Source organism: Lepus europaeus, chromosome 10 (assembly GCF_033115175.1).
Source record: "Lepus europaeus isolate LE1 chromosome 10, mLepTim1.pri, whole genome shotgun sequence".
NCBI classification, from domain to species: Eukaryota; Metazoa; Chordata; class Mammalia; order Lagomorpha; family Leporidae; genus Lepus; species Lepus europaeus.
The window spans coordinates 40,419,915-40,442,935 of NC_084836.1; the positions used below are offsets into that span (position 1 = coordinate 40,419,915).

Sequence of the window (23,021 nt, forward strand, 5' to 3'; positions counted from 1 at the left end):
TTGTGAAACAAGGATGACTAAGTCTTGGCTCCTGCCCTAAAAGGATCAACTCAGTCATCTAAGGCAAGGGCTTATGCAAGAAGAGACAACAAAGAGACAAGATGAAACCAGAATTAAAAGACTGGAAGAGCATATTTGCATCTCCAGAAAGTCAAAGGCTGAGGGAAATAACAAAGGCATTTTAGATGCACCTAAACACCCAGGGAAATGAGGATTTGATCAAAAATCAATCTGACACATTATGAGAATAAAGTCCACTGGTTTATATGTTCAAATTCTTAAATTGTTATATATTCTTTCAAGCTCCTAAATTTGCGATCTAAACTTCAGAGGATGAAATTATTCTAAAGTAGAATTGTTGGCTAAAATGAGGCTTGTTTGGAGGATAAATACTCACAGAATGTACTGTATATTCATTACTGCACCTTTCTTCCTTATGCTCCAGAAATAATCAAACAACACAAAATAAAACAAGATAAAAATCTACAGTCAATCTTCCATCCTCTATACTTAGATGACTACCAAATCCACCATTTTCAGGTATGTATTAAGAAACTTAAAAGCATTTATTAAGGAAGCTAAGATGAATACCAACATGAAAATTTAGTGACATCAAACCTAAGAGTTTCACTGAAGTTAAAAAGGCTATAATTTTATTATTCACTTTCTATTAATAGAATTACTATATAATGAGAACAATATTCTACATTTTTGACATAGACTTAAAAAGAAGGATCACCAGCAAATCTCTAATAATATAAAAGCCATACAAGGGGGAAAAGATATTATTTTATTTATAAAATAATTTGATAAAGAGAAAAACACTGTTCCTCAACAGAAGAGACAAGGGCTGTAAACAATTATTGAATCTCAAAATGTCAAATTCACTACTACACATTACCTTTTAGGTACTCTATTAGTTAATCACAGATCAGGGACAATATATGGTATTTGTCTTTTGGGGACTGGCTTATTTCACTAAGTATAGTGGTTTCCAGTTGCATCCATTCTGTTGCAAAAGACAGCATTTCATATTTTTTTACAGCTTTATAGTATTCCATAGCGTATATACCCCATAACTTCTTTATCCAGTCTTAAGTGTGATTTCTTTCTAAAGGCCTACATTTTTCAGTTAAAAATTTAATTTTAGGATCAATGACATCTAAACAAAATTTAGATAGGTAATCTAAATGCATTAAACACATGAGAAATGCCAAGAATTTTGTCAGTAGTATAAAACCTGGAATTCATCAAAGTGTTTCATCAAAATTGCATTTCTAAAATTGCGAATAATGTCCTAATGTTACAACCATAAAAATAGCTCAATGTATGGGTTAATGTGTTATATTTATATTTACCAAACCAAGCTAATAGTAAAAATATGGTTGACATTTATTGAACATTTACTATACAAGAAACACTATCAAGGCATTTTACATCTCATTTAATCCTCAGGACAACCTTCAGAGCTAGGTATGACTGCTAGCCTCATTATAGAACTTGAGAATGAGTTGAGGAAAATACTTAAAATTATTGTAAATATCATAGATTTTTATTAATAATACCTGAATTTGATTATGGTCTTGTACAAATAAAAAGGAGTAACTGTGACCTACCTTGATCAAAAAAACCTGGCAATCACTGATATAGTCATATTCCAGTCCATCAAAAGAATGATAATGCCGGTCCCCATATATTGTGCACACCGCAGGGCATGGATAATATGTGCAATTGAACATTCCTCGTCGACAAACACTATTAGGGAATAATATGAGTTATTTTATTATGAAACATGGCTCTAATTAGTGCTTTTCAAGCAGTGCATAAACAATTAGAAAGTATATATTCAAGAGCATTCACTGAGCCAATAATCCTTACAAATATTGACAGTTGATTCTGATAACACCTATTACATGGACAAATCAGTCATGTCTTGACCACTTTTGTTTAAATAACTCATCAGACAACAAATCAACTCTGGAAATATTGTGCTGGGATCAAACATAAAATAGATGATGAAATGGAAAATTGAACCTAGGTCTGCTGGTAGGCAAAAGAGTTACTATATTTTCTTTTTTTTTTCTTTTTTTTTTTCTTTTTTTTAACTTTTATTTAATGAATATAAATTTCCAGTGTACAGATATGGATTACAATGGCTTCCCCCCCCCAATAACTTCCCTCCCACCCGCAACCCTCCCCCCTCCCGCTCCCTCTCCCCTTCCATTTGCATCAAGATTCATTTTCAATTCTCTTTATATACAGAAGATCAATTTAGTATAAAGATTTCAACAGTTTGCACCCACATAGAAACACAAAGTGAAACATACTGTTTGAGTACTAGTTATAGCATTAAATCACAATGTACAGCACATTAAGGACAGAGATCCCACATGAGGAGCAAGTGCACAGTGGCTCCTGTTGTTGACCCAACAAATTGACACTCTAGTTTATGGCGCCAGTAACCATCCTAGGCTGTCGTCATGAGTTGCCAAGGCTATGGAAGCCTTCCAAGTTTGCCGACTCTGATCATATTTAGACAAGGTCATAAAAGACAGAGTGAGGATAGTAACCAATGATCCTAAGAGTGGCATTTACCAGGTTTGAACAATTATACAGCATTAAGTGGGGAAGAGGACCATCAGTACACACATGTTGGGAGTAGAGCCATTGGTGGTAGAGTAGAGGTTATGATTACAAAGGAATGAGGCCCAAGTGCACTAGACAGGGCCTAGAACAAAGGACAGAGTCATTATTAGAGGAGCTAAGAAAGGTGCTGTCTAAGCTACAATTAAGTTTTCTGATTGAGAGGCAAATAGAACCTGATAGAAGGGGCTTGATAATAATCTGGTGGGCTTTAGGCCTTGTAAATTCAGAGGCCCAGACCTATCTATCTCTTCACATGGGGTATATCCTAAGGGAGGTGTGAACCTCCTAGGGGAAGGCACTCTGTTGACTTTCATTATTTGGCTGGCCTGGGAGGAGAGCTGGCCAGGTAAAGGCAGGGGGCATCTCTAACAAGAAATTTACAGTTCTGCCTGCAATGTTGCTGACCCTACTTGACCATCCCCTCAGCTGCAGTGGTCACTTTGGAAGTTGGGCTGAGTGAAGGGCTTTTCAGCTTAGAGCCAATAAGATCTGTGGCTCTGACCTGGGCATCCTTCGACTCCAGGGCAGGTCCATTACCAGTGATCCAACTCTTGGCAGAGCTGCCAGGGCTCTTCACAAGCTGACTTCTGCTGAAGCCCAGGCTTACCACATTGAAAGCCACTGCAGTGGACTGGCCTGTTGGGTCTCCTTGAGGGCAGATCACTGTACAGATCAGCCATTAATAGGCCTGCCACCCATTGCTTCTGATGCCGAGCTTTCTTTTCCTCCTGGTTTGTGTTAAAGCAGACCAGAGGATGCAAGTCAAGGGAGTGCCCAAGTCCCATCTCTAATCTTCGGTGGCCTGAACTACAAGTCTATAGTCACAGGCATGTTCTGTAGTAGTTTTTCTAAGGTAGACAATGCCCATGAGGAAAATTATATTCTCACTTTAAAACTTTCTTTCCCTTTGGTCTGAAAGGGAGGTTTTTTCTACTTACTGTATACTTCGCTGATGGCGAAGTGAATCTAGCTATGAGATTATTATTTGAGTTCTTATTTTGGCTACGCTATTGCAGAAAAATGTTAGCCATCTCTTTTATAAGGTCTAAAGATTAAATTGTGCATCCTACAGATTCCTTCATAATAGAATTAGTTTCCTACCTTGAAGAGAATAGAGAAATGAAAGAACAAGTTGGGCTTCGAATAGAGAAATGAGGAAGCAAGTCCTAGATCGCTTGCTGACAATAGCAATATCACATGAATACTTAGCAAACCGTTTCAACCATTAGATAAGAACTTAAGAAAACATTTACCAGAAGGTCCAATGCCTTCTATAAATTTTAAGAATCATGTATTTGAAAACACCTCTTAAATATCTAACATGGTGTAGTTTGTTTAGCCAGTAAACTTAAGCACAACCATCTAAAATGTTTTTAGTTTCTTTCTACCAACAAGTCTAAAACATATGATACACAGATTCAGGTCCCACAAATTAAAATGTATCTTTGATTGATTTTAGCAGCTTAAATTTATGGACAATCTTATCTATAAGCCATTTAAAATAAAACTCTTAATAAAATTTCCCCATGTGGACATACAATATGTACACACATATAATATAGCATAATAGACCAATACATCAATTTTAATAATAGCTTTTAAAATCTTTAACTCTTTTTGTAGATTGCCAATTGATTTGAATTGCTTTTTCTTTTTAGTAACCTCAGTTAACCATACTTTCTCTCAGTTGGTACTGTTAATACATTATTGGCTTCATCTGTTTACAGAGCCATCCCAAAGTACTGAATACAATAAAAGTGGCTGGAAAAAGTCCATAGGAACCTATAGGAGGACAGCTAAACACAGAACCAACAACGCTTTAGTTTTATGAGCAGCAGATATTCAAATTTTTGAAAAAAGCACATATTTAAATAACCCATTGCTCTTAATAAAAATTCAGCTGTTTTTGAACAATTAGAATTTAACAGACATCAAGAGAACATAATAGATTACTTTAACACATTGCTTTAACAGAGCATCAGAGTTTAATTCTATGTCAAAGAGAAATTGAGCTTCCTGTGATCTTTTGCTATGAGGTTTCCTTCCTTTACCTTCTTTCATATTGGTGACCATGTTTCTGTGTTTCTCTATGTAACACATCTTTAAGCATCTTTTGCAGGGCAGGATGAGTGGCAACAAATTCTTTCAGTTTCTGTTTGCTATGAAAAGTCTTAATTTCACCTTCATTCACAAATGAGAGCTTTGCAGGATATAGTATTCTGGGCTGGCAGTTTTTCTCTCTTAGTACCTGGGCTATGTCTCGCCATTCCCTTCTAGCTTGTAGGGTTTCTGATGAGAAGTCTGCTGTGAGTCTAATTGGAGATCCTCTAAGAGTGATCCGACGTTTCTCTCTTGCACCTTTTAGGATCTTTTCTTTATGTTTCACTGTGGTGAGTTTGATTACAACATGTCGTGGTGAGGATCTCTTTTGGTCATGTTTATTAGGGGTTCTATAAGCTTCCTGTACTAAGATGCCTCTGTCCTTCTCCAAACCTGGGAAATTTTCTGCTAGTATCTCACTGAAAATGCCTTCTAATCCTTTCTCCCTCTCCATGCCTTCAGGAACTCCTAGAACCCGAATGTTGGGTTTTTTAATAGTATCCTGTAAATTCCTGACAATATTTTTTAGATTTCTAATTTCTTCTTCTTTTCTTTGGTTTGCCTGTTTCCTTTCCTGTTCTCTGTCTTCTAAGTCCGATATTCTCTCTTCTGCTTCGCCCATTCTGTTTTTAAGGCTCTCTAATGTGTTTGTCATTTGATCTATTGAACTCTTCATTTCATTATGATTTCTAGTCACTATCAGAGTTTCTTGTTCCACTAGTTGTTTCATTTCATTTTGATTCCTCCTTAATATTTCACTTTCACGAGAGAGATTTTCTATCTTGTCCATGAAGGATTTCTGTAGTTCAAGAATTTGTTTTTGAGAACTTCTTAATGTTCTTATCAATTTTTTGAGATCTGCTTCTTGCATTTCTTCGATCTTATCATCTTCATAATCTTGAATTGGGGTGTCTTTTTCATTTGGGGGCGTCATAGTTTCTTCCTTGTTCTTGTTAGCTTGGTTTTTGCGTTTGTTGTTTGGCATGTTGGAGATATTTGGTTTCTTCACTGTGGTGTTTTTTCTTGTTACACTATGGCTCTATATTAAGTGGACTGTCTGCTTTCAGTGGAGCCTTAGAGGCTTGAGATGAGTGTGGACTGAGAGCTGTGTTTGGTTCTTCAGGGTTGAGGGTGTGTCAAGGATGACACTCCCAGGTTAGGTGTGGTAAATCTCTCTTTCTTTTTTTGATTTAAAAGGGAAGTAATTCCGCACAGCTGAACGTAATTGGAGGTAGTTAGCAGGCAAATGATATACCCACAGGAGCCAGAGATCCGAAGCTCTTTCCCAAGGACCACACAGGGAATCTCTGCTGCCCTCAGTGTGGGCTCCAATTCTCCTGCAGTCTCCCACTGGGTTGCCAAGTTAGATGCTAATCTCCTGTTATTTCACCCCTCCCCACAGAGTCAGGTTTTTCTGCTAGGCTCAGGGCTGGTGCAGACCTGAGGTCGCCCTGCTTATGACGTATGTCCAAAATGGCGCCTGCTCTGTCTTGCTCGCCTGTGAGAGGTGAGCGGAGAGAGAGAAACTTGTGTCCGTATCAGTCACTTTTTTTATTTTTTTTTTCTCTCTCTTCTAGTTAGCCTGGTGAACTTTTCCCCACGGAGTTTCAAGCCTCGTTCCCTCTAGCCTCCTCTTTCTGCTTGCCTGCTGGTATCTCGGGCTATGGAGGTTCGGCTCACCTCGCGTTCCAGCGCTGGCGCGTTGAGTCTGCTGCTGGTGTCCCGAACTTGGGCTCCCACGCTCTCCACGCAGGTCCACTGTGAATCACTAGTTCCGGAAGAGTTTCCTCTGCTGTTTCATCTCCTACTCTTCCTTGACACTTTGTATCTCCACTTATATTAAACTTTCTCTCCCCCCGGACTAAGTGTGCTTCCTGCCTATTCCGCCATCTTGCCGCCTCCTTAGTTACTATATTTTCAAATTGTTATATTTCCCACTTTTTTTCTGGGCTGAGCACATATATACAGAACTAATGGTATGGTCCCCCTAGAGATAGCTTTCCTCCAAATCCTGAATGCCTTTTGCTGTGATTTGAATGTCCCCTCAAACATTCAAATTGAAATTCAATTGCCACTGTGACAGTAAACAAAGGTTAACAGGCCTTTAAGAGGTAATTATATGAGTGTTCCACTCTCATGAATGGATTAATACACTTATCATGGGAGTGGGTTATTTATTGAAGGAGTGTCTTTTATAGAAGTGATTTCTTTCCTGATTGTTCTCTCTCCCTTCTTCTCTCTCTCCTTTGTTATGGTGCAGCAAGAAGCCATGCAACACTTCCATAAATTCCTTTTCTTTGTAAATTACCCAAACTGTGGTATTCTTTTTTTAGCAATAGTAAAAAGACTAAGACACCTTTAAAATCTTATTTATTCAGGCTTAACATACATATTGCTGAAGTCAGTCACACTAAGTAAATACAAGTTAATTGAAATCAATACAATTCCCTGGAAACTTTTTTATGTGTGACCTAAATGACTTTCCTTACCAGGTATAACATGGTGTAGCAATCACTTCTCCAGAGAGGTATTCCCAGTCTTTCCAGATACATGGACAGCTCTCAGGAACATAACATTTTCCTTTGTGCTCTGCCATCCTTCCAATTGAAGAAGTAAAATGTTCTTAGTACACTCTAGTAATTTCAGTTTTTTTAAAAAAAATCAATAATATTCTTGCTTTCAACATTATCTTCTGTGTTTACTATAAGCCAAGGCAAATTCTGTCTGGCCTGTATAGATAAGGCTTGAATCTAGTCTTCCTCCTTGATTTTTTTCCCCACGCTGCCATGCACATATCAGTACTAAATAAATTCTAGGCAAATGATTAGATGTGATTTTTTGACCTTTTTAATGTATATAATACAATAAGATGGAGAATAGCTCAAATTTTCACTAAAGTGAGTTATTCTGAAAAGCATTTAAAGAGGACAAGAGAAGTCTCTTTCTTCACTTATAAGACAGTGAGATCCAAAGTTTTTCTGATAAAATAGTAATGGATACATCAAATAGTAATGGATATGTAATGGATTACACTGTTATAGGATATAGAGAGCAAAGTTTCTTTCTGATTACTTAGCAGTAAAAACATGAGAGTTTAGGTGTGTTTTGATTTAAAGAACCATTGTATCAAGTATTTCACTTTCATTTTTATTAACATATTGCATTCTGAATGGTAGTTTTCTTTGAAGTCTTATTTCCTTCTTAAAAGATTACATCAAGAAGTTATGTATGCTCTATAGTAACTCTACATTACATAGCATCTAAAATAGCTATGAATATAAAAATTAAAACATACACATTTTGTTTTAATATAAAATATAAACTAAGTTTTAATGTGAAAACCAAAATCACCATCACAGAGAATTAATACTGATATTACCAAAATATTTTGATGATTATTAAATAAATATTATGTTTAATTATGTTTAATATAATTAAACACATTTATATCCATAGTCTTAAAACCTTATTTCCAAAATAGCTTTCAAAATAACTTAGTCAGTGTAAATAATAAATAATATATAACAATATATAAATACATAGTAATATCAATATAGTAATATTAATAGTAATTTAATACATAATAATTATATTTAAAACAATATGCAATAAATAAAATATAGTAATAAAATAATATATACTAAATTTAATTGTTATTTAAATTATTTGTTTTGACTTATTATTATTTAAAATGATAAAATAATAGTTATCAAATAATATAAATAGTTACTACAGAAAGTAATTTTCTTTCTGAACCTGCTTTAAAATGCAGTAATTCAATGTTCTGATAGCTAATATAGAAATTAGGAATCCATTCTTGCCTCTTTTTGAAAATAGAAATAATTACATATGTTCTTTAATGGTCTGCTTTCCATCTCAGAGCTCTTCTTACACAGTTTGCAATTCCTTAGTCAGTTTACAAGCTGTACATGAGACTTTAAACTCCAATCAGAAAGAACAGCAATATAATATGTTAATGCCTGTGTCTCAGTGCCTAGCACAAAGACACTCCATTTCTGAGTAAAGGTGATCACATGAATTTATGTTGATTCCTTTCTTTTAGACCAATAAATCCCTAGATTCCATGATCTCTCACCTCAACCCTCTCAAACATCTAGCTACTCATCCTGGACTTGGCATCTTCTACTTAGAAAATCCATCTTTTCTCATGTTCTACCTGGAAAACATAACCTCATTCCTTAACATTCAATTTAGTATAATCTTTTCAGTGCAATCTTGCATCCCCAACTTCCTCATACCATCCCTGTACTTAGCAATAAGCACAAACCTTTACTGGAGGATCCATCACAATGAACTATTAAGTACTTCATTAAATGTCTTATAGTGATAATAAAACTTAATATTTTTGATTGCTCGTGGCTCAGCAATTCGTACAAACTTTGACTGGAAGATTCATCACAATGAACTAAGTGGCTCATTAAATGTCTTATAGTGATAATAAAAATTAATATTTTTGACTGGTTATTATGGCCCAGATACCATTCTAACCCTTTAAATAACTCATAACAGTTTTATTTTAGTGATAATCCCTTAAGGCAGATTCTGTGATTAGCTTCTAGGAGGGGTCTTCAAAAGGTTCATGGAAAATGTGTATCGTGACTGTCAAGAATTTCAAAATTATTTGCATCAAGATAAACTTAACTTTTCATTTCATTTTCCACTAACTTTTTGAAGTATCCTCATATAGATTTTAGAATCTCTGCATCCCCCATCCTTCTAGTTTAACACAATGCCCCAAACATAGTTGTTTTATAAACTTTGGCTTCCCAATTTTACAAGTGAGGGATATCTCACCTAAATTTACCATAATCCCTATATTCCTAGCTGAAATAGTAGGTTAAGTGGTCATTTTGATGACAACTCATGAGTTTTTACAAATCATGAAAATTAAAGAAGAGAGCTATAAATCATTGTACCTTATCTGCCTCAGGAAGTTTTAACAGTGAGGTAAGTAAACATTTACTGAGCACCATCCATGTATCTGGTATGTTTCATATACTCAACCATTCATGAAGTAAACACCATTGATGTCCATTCTAAAAAGAGGAGCTTGAGACTCCAAATGGTTAAGTAACTTGCCCTGAGGTACTTTAGCTAATAAGAATGGCTAATATTTGAAGCCATTTTTATCTGAATCTTTCCACTGTACTACTTTCCATGTTTGCAATTCATAGTGATTACCAATGAGAGTGGTGTGATCTTTTCATAGTCTATGAACTATTGGCACTATTAGGAACCCCACGAAAACAGGAGATAACAAGCAATCATCCAATGTGAGCCAGATAAAGTTACATGGAAGAAAAGGCAAAGCATATTACCAAAAACAACTTTATAATAGAAATTGTAGCTAAAAAAAAAAAAGAAAAAAAAATTAAAAAAAAAAAGAAATTGTAGCTAAATTATTTGCAAATCATTCACAGGCCCTACAATTCTTCCAATAAAATCAGAGAAGATGGGAGAAAAATCTAGGTTTTATAACCCATTTTGGCCAGTAAATAAATAATCCATTGTTGATATAAAAGTTAGAGGTGACTATAGATAATTTTTCAATATAGCCAGAAGGACAATGTTTGAAACAAAATTAGGGTATAGGCCATGCATCCTTAGGCGTTATGATCATATCAAGCACTGTTGTAAATTTTCATTGTTGCATCACAATAAAGGTTTTATTTTTCTTGTATATTTTACTAAAAATGGTTCCCTTGGTCATCTTCTCTACATCTTTTATCTTCCCACGTGTGGGCACTTGTTCTTTTGTGACCTGCTTTTCACTGCTTCTATGTTCTTCCTATCTAAAGAGATTGATATCAGTCCCAGTTTGCTTGGTTCTTTAGCTTCATCCAGATGGGAACCATTTAGACAAATGCATTTCTCCTGGGAAACAAACCACAAGACCTCTCTCTTCTTTGCTCATGGTTTGTAAGAGTCAGTCCCAGGAATCCCTTTGTGGGAACATGTTCATAGAGGAAGAATGGGCGACCTGTCTGCCATAGCTGGCCCTCCCTCTGTACACTGTCTCTATTCAGTCATCAGAGGGCCCCTGGGCCAGATGATAGGTGTGCCTACAAGAGGGCTAAGAGCCACCAGATTCTGTGTTTTCCTTTTAGTGCACCAGGCATTTCCACAACTCAAGGAAATTCATGAAGATAAGAGTAGATGGGGCTGCATTTAAATAGTGATTCCTATTTATTGAGTATATACACACACACACCACATCTCACAGTACCTAACTGAGGCTTAAAAAGAATTTGCAGAAAAATCACTCAGTTGACAATGATTTGGACACTGCTGTTTCTGAAGCCAGAGCTCACACTCTTACTCACTGTTTATGCTGCCTCAATGCATCTATAAAATAAAGAAGTTGGCATCACTACTACGATCTAATATCAACAACAGAATATGCAAAAGATATGCACGTGAAGAGTGCTTTAAACGAAGTCACTTTCCCAAAACTGTCACTTTCGCAAAACTGCAGTTGAAGCAGGCAAGAAATTCCATGTTCATCCTGAATGCATTCTCTCCTCAACTCAGTGTGTTTACTTTAATAATATCTCACAATATTTTATAAGCATAGCAAAATAACCATAATAATCTTTCAACCATCAAATCAAAGTTCATCCTGTCAAAACAACAATTTTGGGTATTTCTGAAAATATTTTTAAGAAATTTGTGCTTTCTTCATTATTGAGAAAAGGAGACTTACCCTGGAGCACAAACACAGCCACTTATACAAGGGGAGGATGGGGCACACGTGAAGTTCATGGCCAGATTTGCACATGTAGTCTCACAATTTACACCACCAGCTGGTAAGTCAGGGTCAGGAAACCTGCAGTCAAAGTACTGTTTTCCCTCTGGGCAGACATGAACTTCAGAGATAAAACACAAATGAAATGCTCGTAACTTCAAATTTACTCCACAGACAAATAATCTCATATTGACATATATTTATCCTAAAGAAAATGTCCCGGGGCTAGCGCTGTGGCACAGAAGGTTAATACCCTGGCCTGAAGCGCTGGCATCCCACATGAGCACTGGTTCTAGTCCCGGCTGCTCCACTTCCGATCCAGATCTCTGCTATGGCCTGGGAAAGCAGTAGAAGATGGCCCAAGTCCTTGGGCCCCTGCACCCATGTGGGAGACCTGGAAGAAGCTCCTGGCTCCTGGCTTCGGATCGGTGCAGCTCCGACCATTGCGGCCATCTGGGGAGTGAACTGCCTCTCCTCTCTCTCTGCCTCTCCTTCTCTCTCTGTGTAACTCTGACTTTCAAGTAAATAAATAAATAAATCTTTAAAAAAAAAAAAAAAGAAAGAAAAGGATTCTCGCTTTAAAAAAAAAAAAAAAGAAAATGTCCCATAAAATATTTTATGAGTTCTAATTACATAAAGTTCTTACTGTGATCTTTAGGTGATGAGATTATAAGCATCCCCTTTAATCATCAAAAGTTCCAAAACCAATCTTGAATTTGAAAATATAAGTTGCCTTTCATAAGGCAGGAACTAAATAACTAGTAAATAACTTTATGGGGTATTTTATAATTTTAATTATAAATTTACTAATTTATTAATATTAACTTTTGAGGATTAAAAATAACATATATTTTTAGATTCACAAAGCCTGAATGAACACATGATACTTTTAGACTTAGCTTCATCTCTGTGTCATTATTTACATCAGTCCTCACCCTACTGTAAAGTAGCAGCAATTTAAGTCTAGGCAAGACAGAGGTGACATACTACTCCAGAAAGCTTTTTGGCTTGCAGAGATCAAGTAAGGCTCCTTGCATGGGGTCAAGGTGATGGATCAAATGATGTAAATCCTCCTGTGAGAGTGCTGGGCACCTGGTGTCCCCTGCTTTAAGGATAAGTAACCCTGCAGCCAATGGGACAAGGCAGTGGTGCTCATAGCTACTGTACTGCTATGTGTGTGATTTGTGAACACACCCTCTAAAGAAGCCCTAAATTAGCTTGAATCTTCATAAAGTAAATCCAGGACAAATGATCTAAAGTTAATTTAATAATATGTACTTGTTAATTCAAATAGTAACCAAACACTAGCTCAAAATTGTTTTCATCAGCCTAACTCTTCCAGTCCAGTAAAATGAATGAAAGCAAATGATTTTTATCCTTTACCTAGAATTCCATCTGAGTCCCTCAGAATTTCAAGCTCTTCCTTTCCATGACAAAAACACATGCTATTATAGGGTCCCCTAATTTATAGGACTTTCAGGAAAGATATTCAAGCAAAATATGACATCCTAAAGAGAGATGATATTAGATGTCATTTTACATGCGATTTTTGATTGCTTCTAGTCTCAGGGCCTTGTTCCTCATAATATAGCCCAGGAGCCAGCAACATTGACATCATTTTGGCCATCAGTAGAAATATAGGATTTCATGCAGTGTTCTGAAGCTACTCAATCAGAATCGGCATCATAACAAGATCTCCAGGTGACCATGATTCCATAAAATGTAAAAGTGGGCTTTTGGGCACAATGGTTAAGTCAACACTTGGGATGTCCATATCCCATATTGGGTTCAAATGCAGCTCCACTTCAGATCCAGCTTTCTGTTAGTGAGCACCCTGGGAGTTGGCAGGTGACAGCTCAAGAAGTTGGGTCCCTGATACCTACATAGGAAGCTCAGATCAAGCTCCCAGCTCCTCGCCTCAGTGTAGCAGAGCCCCAGCTGTTGTAGGCATTTGAGGAAGGAACCAGTAGATGGAAGATCTCTCTCTCTCTCTTTCTTTCTCTCACTCTCTCCCTTTCAAATAAACAAAACAATTTTTAAAAAACAGAAAATGTGCTGATCCTGAGTAGAGTTTCCTAATTTATGATACACAAATGGTTGACAACAGGTATCTCCATGTGCCTTTGGGGAATCTGAGGCAGTCCTGGGGGGTAGACAGCATCCCTGAGCTGATCGGCTCTGCACCTAGGCTACAACTCGTTTTCATATCCTAGTTCTCAACATGTCACAAGTTAGAAGGCACTGGAGCACCATGCTGAGAAACATCCCCAACATTTTATCTATATACATTGGCAGATGGCGCTCTGAGGCATTCAGGACTCCAACAGGGGGTTGGCAGCAGTGTCAAGCTGCACTCCAAAGGAAAAGATTCATCCGGAACTTACCAGGAGAGGGCGTTGCTAATTCATCACATTCTATGGTTCCATTTGAACACTGGCTAGAAGTAAAAAAATAGTTAATTTGTGTGCACAAATCTCATTTTTTTCTATATTTCAACAAAAACCTAATGTGAAAGAATTGATTGAATATATATACACGTGCTATTTTTTTCACTGAATGTTTTACAAACATTGGTCCAATTACACACATAGGTCCAATTTAAAAACAGCTATTTCAGTTCAACATGTTTTGATCAAACATCTACATGTGTAAAGTATTGTGATAACCATGGGGATACAAAGACCAAAATTAATAGGTTTTACCCCAGTGCTTATATTCTAGTAGAAATAAATAATTTATTTATGAAGTGTGATACATGCAACATATGTTTAAAAGAAATAAAACAAAGAAGGGCAGGCATTTGGCACACTGGTGAGGACACTGCTTGAAATGCCTGTATTTCATATTAGAGTGCCGTGGTTTGAGTCTTGGCCTCACTGTCCATGCCAGATTCCTATTAATGTGCGCCCTGGAATGCAGCAGGTGATGGCTGAAGCATTTGGGTCTGTGTCTCCCATATGGGAGACTCAGATTGAAATCCAGGCCCTAGCTCTGGCCCATCCCTAGCCATTGCAAGCATTTGGAGAGTAAACAAGTGAATAGAACATGTCTGTCTGTCTCTCTTTCTCTCTCTCTCTCTCTCTCTCTCTCTCTCTCTCTCATTCTCATGGTCTCCCCATCCTCCCCCCTCCTATTTCTGCCTTTCAAATAACCAAAAACGAATACATGTTTTCTATAAAAGAAAAACAACATAAAATTGGTTTCTAACAGGCACCTTGGAAGTCAAAGATGATAGAGTTAAAGAAATTTTGAATAAATATGGAGATTATGCTACAAGTAAGGTGGAAAGGTCATGCTGCCGATCAGTTCCTGATGAATGTTTTCCAACGGCCACTGAAGACTTTAAACACAAAAGTGACATGGGTGGTTTGAATTCAGGAAAATCATCCAGGCAGCAGTGCTGAAGACAGAGTCAACACTTTCCTTAAAATCCAGGTTTTAAAAGCAGGGTATAAGGCAGAAATCACATACAGGCATATTAACACTGAAAAATGTCATAGGATAGCAGTGACAGGGAACAACACACCACTTCTCAACAACTCCAACACTTTTTCCTTCAACTTTGGAGTAGAACATGAGTTCAGATGAAGAAGCTGACTCGTCTATAAAGGCCTCAACACATGAAAAATTAGCCTGTGCATCATCTACCACAAGACTGACACTCAAAGGTGTGAGTTTCTCATAGAGGACCAAAAACAGACAGGTCTCAGAGCACACAGCCAGGCCTTCTATAGCATATATATTCTGGGACATAGGCTTTTTTGAAAAGGATGGCAGGTGACAGCATTCATTTAATTTAATTTTCCCACCAAAGAAGGGAAGTTGCTTTGGTTTTGCTAAGTTTATTAAATTATATTAAACTCAAAAGAGATAGAATAGCTTGGCAGAATGAAGGAAATTAAGACTAGAGGCAAGAAGACTGGTTAGAAATGTCCAGGGAAGAGACAGTGAGAGACAGTGAAAAGGCATTAGTCATGGATAGGGAGCACTGGGTTTTTACTATATGTAGAAAGGGAAATCCAGGTTGAGGATTTCTTGGCTAGCAAAGTTGGAAGCAGGAGAAAGGAATCAGACCTGACTCCCAGATTTCTGGCTTTGGAAACTGTGGAAAGTAGTATGATCTGCTAGAAAAACATCCAAGAGATGGTTGGCTTTGTCTTGTTGGGGTTGGGGCAGGAACAGAAAGAAGGGTAACAATAAATTAAGCACAAACAACACACTGCTGTGAATACAAAATAAGCTGAAGGGCAAAGCTAGCCATGCAGCAAGCTCTGAAGAGCCAAGTTGCTGGGATTAAATTTCACCAGCTTTATTGTCAGGTTGCTTAGCCAAATGTGCCTCATTTTCTTCACATGCAAAGCGTGATAAAGCAAGGCTTATCTCTTGGGTTATAGTACAAGTAAGTATTTTTATAATACATATAAAACACAATGATGGCAGGACAATAGAAGGTGCACAGTAATGACTAGATATCATTCTTGTCACTACCATTATCTAGTATTATTATCTGGAGGCACCTATAGTGCAATGAAAATAAGGAGGTTAGGAGTTCTCTACAGATAAATGCAGACTACCTCACAGATATACTCCATTTTTAACAGATTACCCCAGAATGAGGGTTAGCCCATGAATAAATGCTATCTTTGCTGAAATCTGTTTTGGAATCGCTTTTTTTTCTTTTTTTGATTCAGGAGATGAACCACAAAACTACAACTGCAGTAACCCACTTTACCCCTCATTTCTAAGAACCATAACCAACCCAAGGACTTCCATTTCACTGTACAACACTAAAATTCATAATTTTTTCTGGAGTTATGAAAATAAGACTTAGGCAATTTATGTTTAAATAATATAATGCAGTTATAACCTATTTAAAGGTTATATTATCTTTTTTTTTCATGATACAAGTCATGGTAGGTCTTTGATATAGCAATTAAGATGAAACTTGGGATGTCAGCTTTCCATAGGGGAGTGCCTGAGCTTGAGTTCCATCTGTGCTGCTGACTCCAGCCTCCCGTTAGCGTACACCTTGGCAGGCCCTCAGTAGGTAGATCCCTGTCACTCACGTGGCAAAGCTGCATTGAGTTTTAATCATAGCTTTGCCCTGGCTCAGCCCCAACCATTTCAGACATGCAGTGAGTGAACTACAGATGAGTCTTCTCTCTGTCTTTATCCTTCAGTCTCTGTCTCTTTCTATTTCTATCTTCCAGCCTTTCACATAAATAAGTAAACAAATCCTTACAGAAGTCAGGTTTCACCTTACTGCTTTGTTTAAGAAATTATGCCAGCATGTGTGTCATCTTTCAAGTAGTTTCCTTCATTGAAACCTACCATAAGCCAGTGGGGGTTGGGATGAGCTCTCCAGGTTGATAAACACTGCCCCTGTAGTGACACCTGCACTGATATCTGCAGGGGGGAATAAAAGATTCAGTTAATAAAATAGGATGTAAAATTCTCAAAAACCACTAAAATCCCAGCAAACTCTATGCTCTGTAATGGTTGTGGGGGACACACTCCACAATTGCGCTGTTCTGTGAGTCCGCATGCAGTCGTGTTATACAAATAGCAGAGACTGTTTCAGTGTGAATTCCTGTGTAGCTTCGGCTTTCCTTTCCTAAAATACAACTCACAAGCTGTTTAGTCACAAGAAAAGTCACTGGATGCACTTCAGACAAACACACCTGATCCATCCTTTAGCCCTTTGTGTAAGACAACAGTCTCATTGCCTCATTGGAAAATTGAGAAATTTCTGAGTGCTGACAGACATTACTATCCAGCTAATAAAATTTAGCTCATGACAGTAAAATAGACCTCATTACTGATGTGGCTATGGTCAAAGCAAGTGGGAATGAATTTCAGTATTAACCATAAAAACAAGTGAAGATTATGAGAAATATTAAAGAAACTAGCATGCAGGCTCATTGAACCGATAGGAAGACAATGAGATAAACCTTAGATAGTGTCATTCGCTCCCTGTGACTTACATAGGCACACAGAAGTTAAGCGTGTCTTCATAGAATTTGCCTTCAGGGCAGTTACAGCCTTCAGCGCAGTCGTCATTACACTGCTCCGGCAAAGAGAGAGAAGTGCAGGAACGGCGGCAAAAGGAGGAACAGAGATGGTACAGCATCCCCTTCTGGCACACCACGGCTAAGAACGAAGGAGCACCCATTGAGAATGGGGCAACAACAGGATGTGTCTATGAAAGCATACATCATGGAATGAAAGACATCAACATCCCTAAACAGAACATTACACAATTTTATAACCAAAAATAAGCTAAAGAGTTCATCAGTTCCAGCTTCAGGAGAAGGATGACAAAAGAATAAATTTATATTTTGAAATATTTTAAAATATGGCATCCCATAACATTGTAATAGCCTATACCATATGTACTTTAGTATATGAGGTCCTTTAGATGTCCAAAGAAGTTTCCTATCTACTATGGCTTGAATAAGATTCGACTCCTGAACTCCTGCAGACCCATTAGTTATAAGTTAATGGAATTAAGAAGGTGGAAAATTACTCCAATTAGGGTGTTTAGAATGTGGACCTAGCGGGTGGTCTTTCCAAGGTAATTCTCCCAGGAAGACTGGTTTCACAAAGCCTGAGACAGACCCAGCCACTCCCTCTCTGCTTCCTGGCTCACCATGTGATCATTTCTCCACACACACTTTGCCACTGCCATCCTGAGGCCCCACCGGAATGCTGAAACAACGGGGCCTGACCAATCTTGGGCTGTGAAACTTCAAAACCATTAAGCTAAATAAACTGCTTTGCTTCAAAATTTAATCCTCTGAGGTACTGTAGTGAGAAAAGCTAATTAATACAGAAAGATGGTACTGAGAGTGAGATCACTTTCACAAGTATACCTAAAATTGGGGACACAGCTTTAGAATTGGTTAACTGTTCAATATGGAAAGAGTTTGGAGGATCAGGCTAGGGAAAACATAAAATGTTGTAAGCAGAGTGGTATGAGTGATTCTGGTGATGGCTCAGAAGACCAGTAACCTAGGAAAGAGCTAGAAGGCCTTAGAGATTGGTTAAGCAGTTGTGACGAGAAAGCTGATAGAAATGTTGACAGGAATGGCCATGCTGAATTGTGGGAGGCTGAATTTTTTTTTTTTACTTGAATCAACACTCATATACAATGCTGGTACTGCAGGCAGCAGCTTAACTCACTGTGCCACAACACTGGCCCCTGTATACCTTTTATTTAATTTTAAATTTAATTTAATTTAATTTAATTTGACAGGCAGAGTTAGAGAGTGAGAGAGAGAGACAGAGAGAAAGATCTTCCTTCTGTTGGTTCACCCCCCAAATGGCCACTACGGCCGGCGCTGTGCTGATCCAAAGCCAGGAGCCAGGTGCCTCCTCCTGGTCTCCCATGCGGATGCAGGGCCCAAGCACTTGGGCCATCCTCCACTGCACTCCCGGGCCACAGCAGAGAGCTGGACTGGAAGAGGAGCAACTGGAACTAGAACCCACACTCACATGGGATGCCAGCACCACGGGTGGAGGATTAACCAAGTGAGACACGGCACCGGCCCCCGGGAGGCTGAATTTTAAAATGGTGCACAGATTTGTTTGTCAGAGGAGACTTCGTGGCAGCAAAGCATTCAGGCTGCAGAGTGAATGTTATTGGCTTCTGTTTGTTAAGTATTACACTGAAAATCAAGAGATAAAAAGAGTAGAAGAGAAAGATTTGGAAAATGCATGGCCTTTCCAGAGAAGGGAGGGAGAACTTGATCAGGAGAGCAAAGTGAAGGGATGAAAGCATTTGCTAAATAGATTAGTGCAGGTAAAAGGGAGCCATGTGCAAACAGATAACGCAATGGGAGAAAGACCTCAAAGACATTTCAGAGATCTTCAGTGCTGCCCCTCCCAACACAGGCCCAGAGTCTTGGAGGGGCAGAGCACTTTCTGAGAGTTCACTCAAAACTGCTTCAGGATTTGTCTCCCTGTGTTCAGGTGGCAAAGCACTCTGGGCCTGCAGTTGAGGGTCAGAGCACCCCAAATGTGGCTTACATGGGCAACAGACATTGGCAACATCCATTGATGCTGTTTTTTTGGGTGAGTAGAACATAAAACTTATGGGGTTATGACAACTTCCACTAATATTTCAATGGAAGACCTGGGAGGCCAGAGTTATTCAGGGTTGAAGCCCCTGATGGAGTAGTGCCTAGTGAAGTCATGGGGCTGACGCCACAGTAGAGACCTCAGAAAGCTGGAGGTACCAGCAATATGAAATGCCAACTGTGGAAAGCTGCAAGCAAGATGCCAGGGAACCCTGGAAAGCCAAAGACATCAGTGTGCATCTTCAGAGAACACAGACTAACAAAGTCATTGAGGCATAGAGATCTCCACCTAGATTTCAAACAACCTGTGGCTTAGTGGAGAAGTATTACAGGGGTAAAATCACGGCAGAGAGCACCCACTAGGGTAATATCGAGGTGAAATGTGGGGTTGGAGCTGCCAGAGAGTCTCTGTGACAGCCTCTAATAAAGCTAGAGATGAAACTCCAAACTGTGAGAACCCAAGAAAAGGCTTTGATGAGCAAAATAGTATGGCAGGGCAGCCCAAATGCTTAGAGGCTCACCTACTATAGCGTGCCCAGGATACTAGAAAAAGAGCTTTAGGATTTGATGCTTTTTTGCTTGCCTTTGTTCTTGCTTTGCCTTTCCCATTGTTGTATCTTGGAAATAAGTAACTTTGGTTTTACAGGCTCACAGCTGGAAGATTTTTTTGCCTTAAGTTCTCTACAAATAAGGCAAAGTTCAATTTTATTGATCCATACTCAGTTGTTATTTTTTGCCTCCTAAGTCATATTTATATTTTTTTCTAAACCATTTGGACTTCCCTTTAGACCAAACTGAATTGATTATGATTGGCAAATTAAATAATTTAAAAATACATTTGTACAAACACTTGGAAAAATCAAAAGATTTTAGCTTTGCAGGTTGTACAATATCTATCACAACTACTCAACTCTGCCCTTGTTGCATAAAACCAGCTACAAACAACATATCAACAAGTGAGCACAACTATATTCTAATATATTTTATTTACAAAAACACAGGAGGCCCCAAGAGTTATGGCTTGTCAACTCCTAGACTAGAAGAAATCTGCTCGAGGTTGGCAGGAATGTTCTACCTACCAAGTCTGAGATAAACAATGTTAAATCTAGAAAAGAAATCCTAGATTCTGCAAAGATTTAGTATATGAAATTACATTACTTTATGTCACATTGTTTTTTCTTAGAACATCAAAGCAGAGCAACTAATTTTATCAACGCTGGCCAGTGATACACCTGAAATAACTGGAAAAAGTTTTGTGAAACCACTGGGGGAATAGTCAGGTAGAGAAATTGGGGCTCCCAAGCCCTATGTCACAAAAGATCTTAATGGGAGAGGAGGTATCCTGTTAAAAATTAACTGTTCAAACAACTATAAAGCACACAAGGAAACAATGTAGCAGGAATGAGACATCATAACCATGAAGATTTGTTCCATAAGAATTTGAGATAATAATTGCATAGGACTTTATGTACCTATTGAATTACAAATGAACTGTGTCACATAATGTGTTTCAATAGTTTCCAACATTAAGATATGACATTTCCATAAGAATTTTTTAAGTTTAAGCATGAATATTTCCATTGCATATTTCAGAACATATTATTACACTCTAATTTTGCTTATAACAAAAACAGTCAAAGGTTATTGGTTTTGACCCAAAATATTACTAATTTTAAAAATTAAATACTCACTTGTTTTCCATGTTTTTACATTATAAGAATATTTCAAGTAATTTACATGCAATATTGACTTTTCATTTAAAAATAAAAGCAATAATAATGCAAACACAAAAATCTCTAAAGTCTTATCTGATAGTTTTAATTTATGCCATCATACTCACCACAGAATGAAATCTGAGCTCTAAAATCGATGGGAATACCACGCTGGCCACAGAGATAGGCATAATGAGAAAGGGCATTGCATAGGCAGGCACTTCCACACTTGCATGCATCATGGCGGCATAGCTGATAGTATAGTCCAGGGCTAATGTAGACATGGCAAGGAGCAAAGAGTTCCTGGTGGATGACATCACAATGTGCTGCATACCCAACTAATAGACAAAGAAGCCCATTAGCATCTCACTTCCTAGTCCAGGTGTTAATGTCCTAAGTATCAAGTTCTAGAACTATTCAAGTACCCTGCTTTCCCAGATATGTACTATATTGCATATTACTTTATATAAGAGCCAGTATTTTTAGCTTACAGAATTTTTGTTTGTTTATATTTTTAAATAATACAATGATACATAATCTATTTTATGCAAAAAAAAAAAAAACCCAGAAAGTATGTTGTACCTGAATAACATGACTAACAGATGCCACATAGTCACTGTGCTCAACACCTACACAATGCATAACCGTCTGGCAGATATTGGGAGAACTATGTTTGCTAAGTGGATCTATGAATGCAAGGATAAATGAATAATGAGTAGAAGTTAGGGAATGGAACGTACGCTGAAGGCCATGAAATATAACTCTCCTATCATTTGGGGGATACACTATTTCACTTCATTTCCTGATTTTGCCAAGAGAATGACCAAACAGATCTAATGCTTCAGAGGACTAATAAGACGAATCTGTAAAACAATCTAGATCCCATCATTCCTTGAAGTAGAAGACCTAGATTATATTGGTTTCCCACAAATTCATCAATCTTTGCATTTTCATTATCTTTGAAAGACTAGATTAGTTGTTAGAAACCAGAGGATTTTTTTTACTATCTAGGAATCATACTGATTTCTTTTTTGCATTATATATGTACATAATTTGTAAGGAAATGCGATAATCATGCAAGTAAATATATGTTTGTATTTGGTTTACATATGTGCATACAAACAAATGACTTAGACTGTAGCAGTATACTGTTGACATATACATTCTCAACCCCAAGGATCCTGAAAGAGTAAAGTAATACGCTAATGAGACCTTTATTATGTCCCTTAAAGATTTGTAGAACTCTATGGATATTAAATAAAAGGTGATTCAAGAAGATATTTGTAAAAATTATCCTTCAAGATCCTGATTGGTTACTGACTGTTGTCTGTTTTTATTCCTTTCTTTGGGAATGTTTCTTCATTTACTCATTTGAAATTTTTTAAAGTAACAATTCATGGCAAAGATAAGGATAATATCCAGAATATATATCATAGAGATAGGACATGGGATGAAAAGAGGTGCAAAATGGCATATGACAAAAATTTAACTACAAAACATATAGTTACACAAATATTTTTGCTAATAACAAAAATAGTCAAAGATTATTGGTCTTACTCAACATATTGCTAATTTTTAAAACTAAATACTCACTTAAACTAAGGTCAAATATTCTGGGGCTATAACAGCAGTATTAGAGTATTTCTAGAGATTTTTCCTTCAGCATTTGAAGAGTCTGAAATCTCTAGAATGCTAGCACATATTTGAAAAGAAAGCATT

General features: G+C 37.5%; 1 protein-coding gene across 2 annotated transcripts in view; it reads right to left on the reverse strand.

Annotated features, from left to right (window-relative positions):
- The window catches only part of OTOGL (otogelin like), a 181,311-nt gene that overhangs the window by 101,503 nt on the left and 56,787 nt on the right, over window positions 1-23,021 (reverse strand). For both annotated transcript variants that reach the window (XM_062202058.1, XM_062202057.1), the window contains exons 19-25: window positions 21,431-21,640; window positions 17,497-17,662; window positions 16,844-16,918; window positions 13,897-13,949; window positions 11,471-11,633; window positions 7,236-7,343; window positions 1,617-1,755 (exon numbers count right to left, since the gene is read on the reverse strand). In XM_062202058.1, coding sequence (XP_062058042.1) covers window positions 1,617-1,755; window positions 7,236-7,343; window positions 11,471-11,633; window positions 13,897-13,949; window positions 16,844-16,918; window positions 17,497-17,662; window positions 21,431-21,640 — 914 coding nt within the window. The remainder of the gene's footprint in view (window positions 1-1,616; window positions 1,756-7,235; window positions 7,344-11,470; window positions 11,634-13,896; window positions 13,950-16,843; window positions 16,919-17,496; window positions 17,663-21,430; window positions 21,641-23,021) is intronic.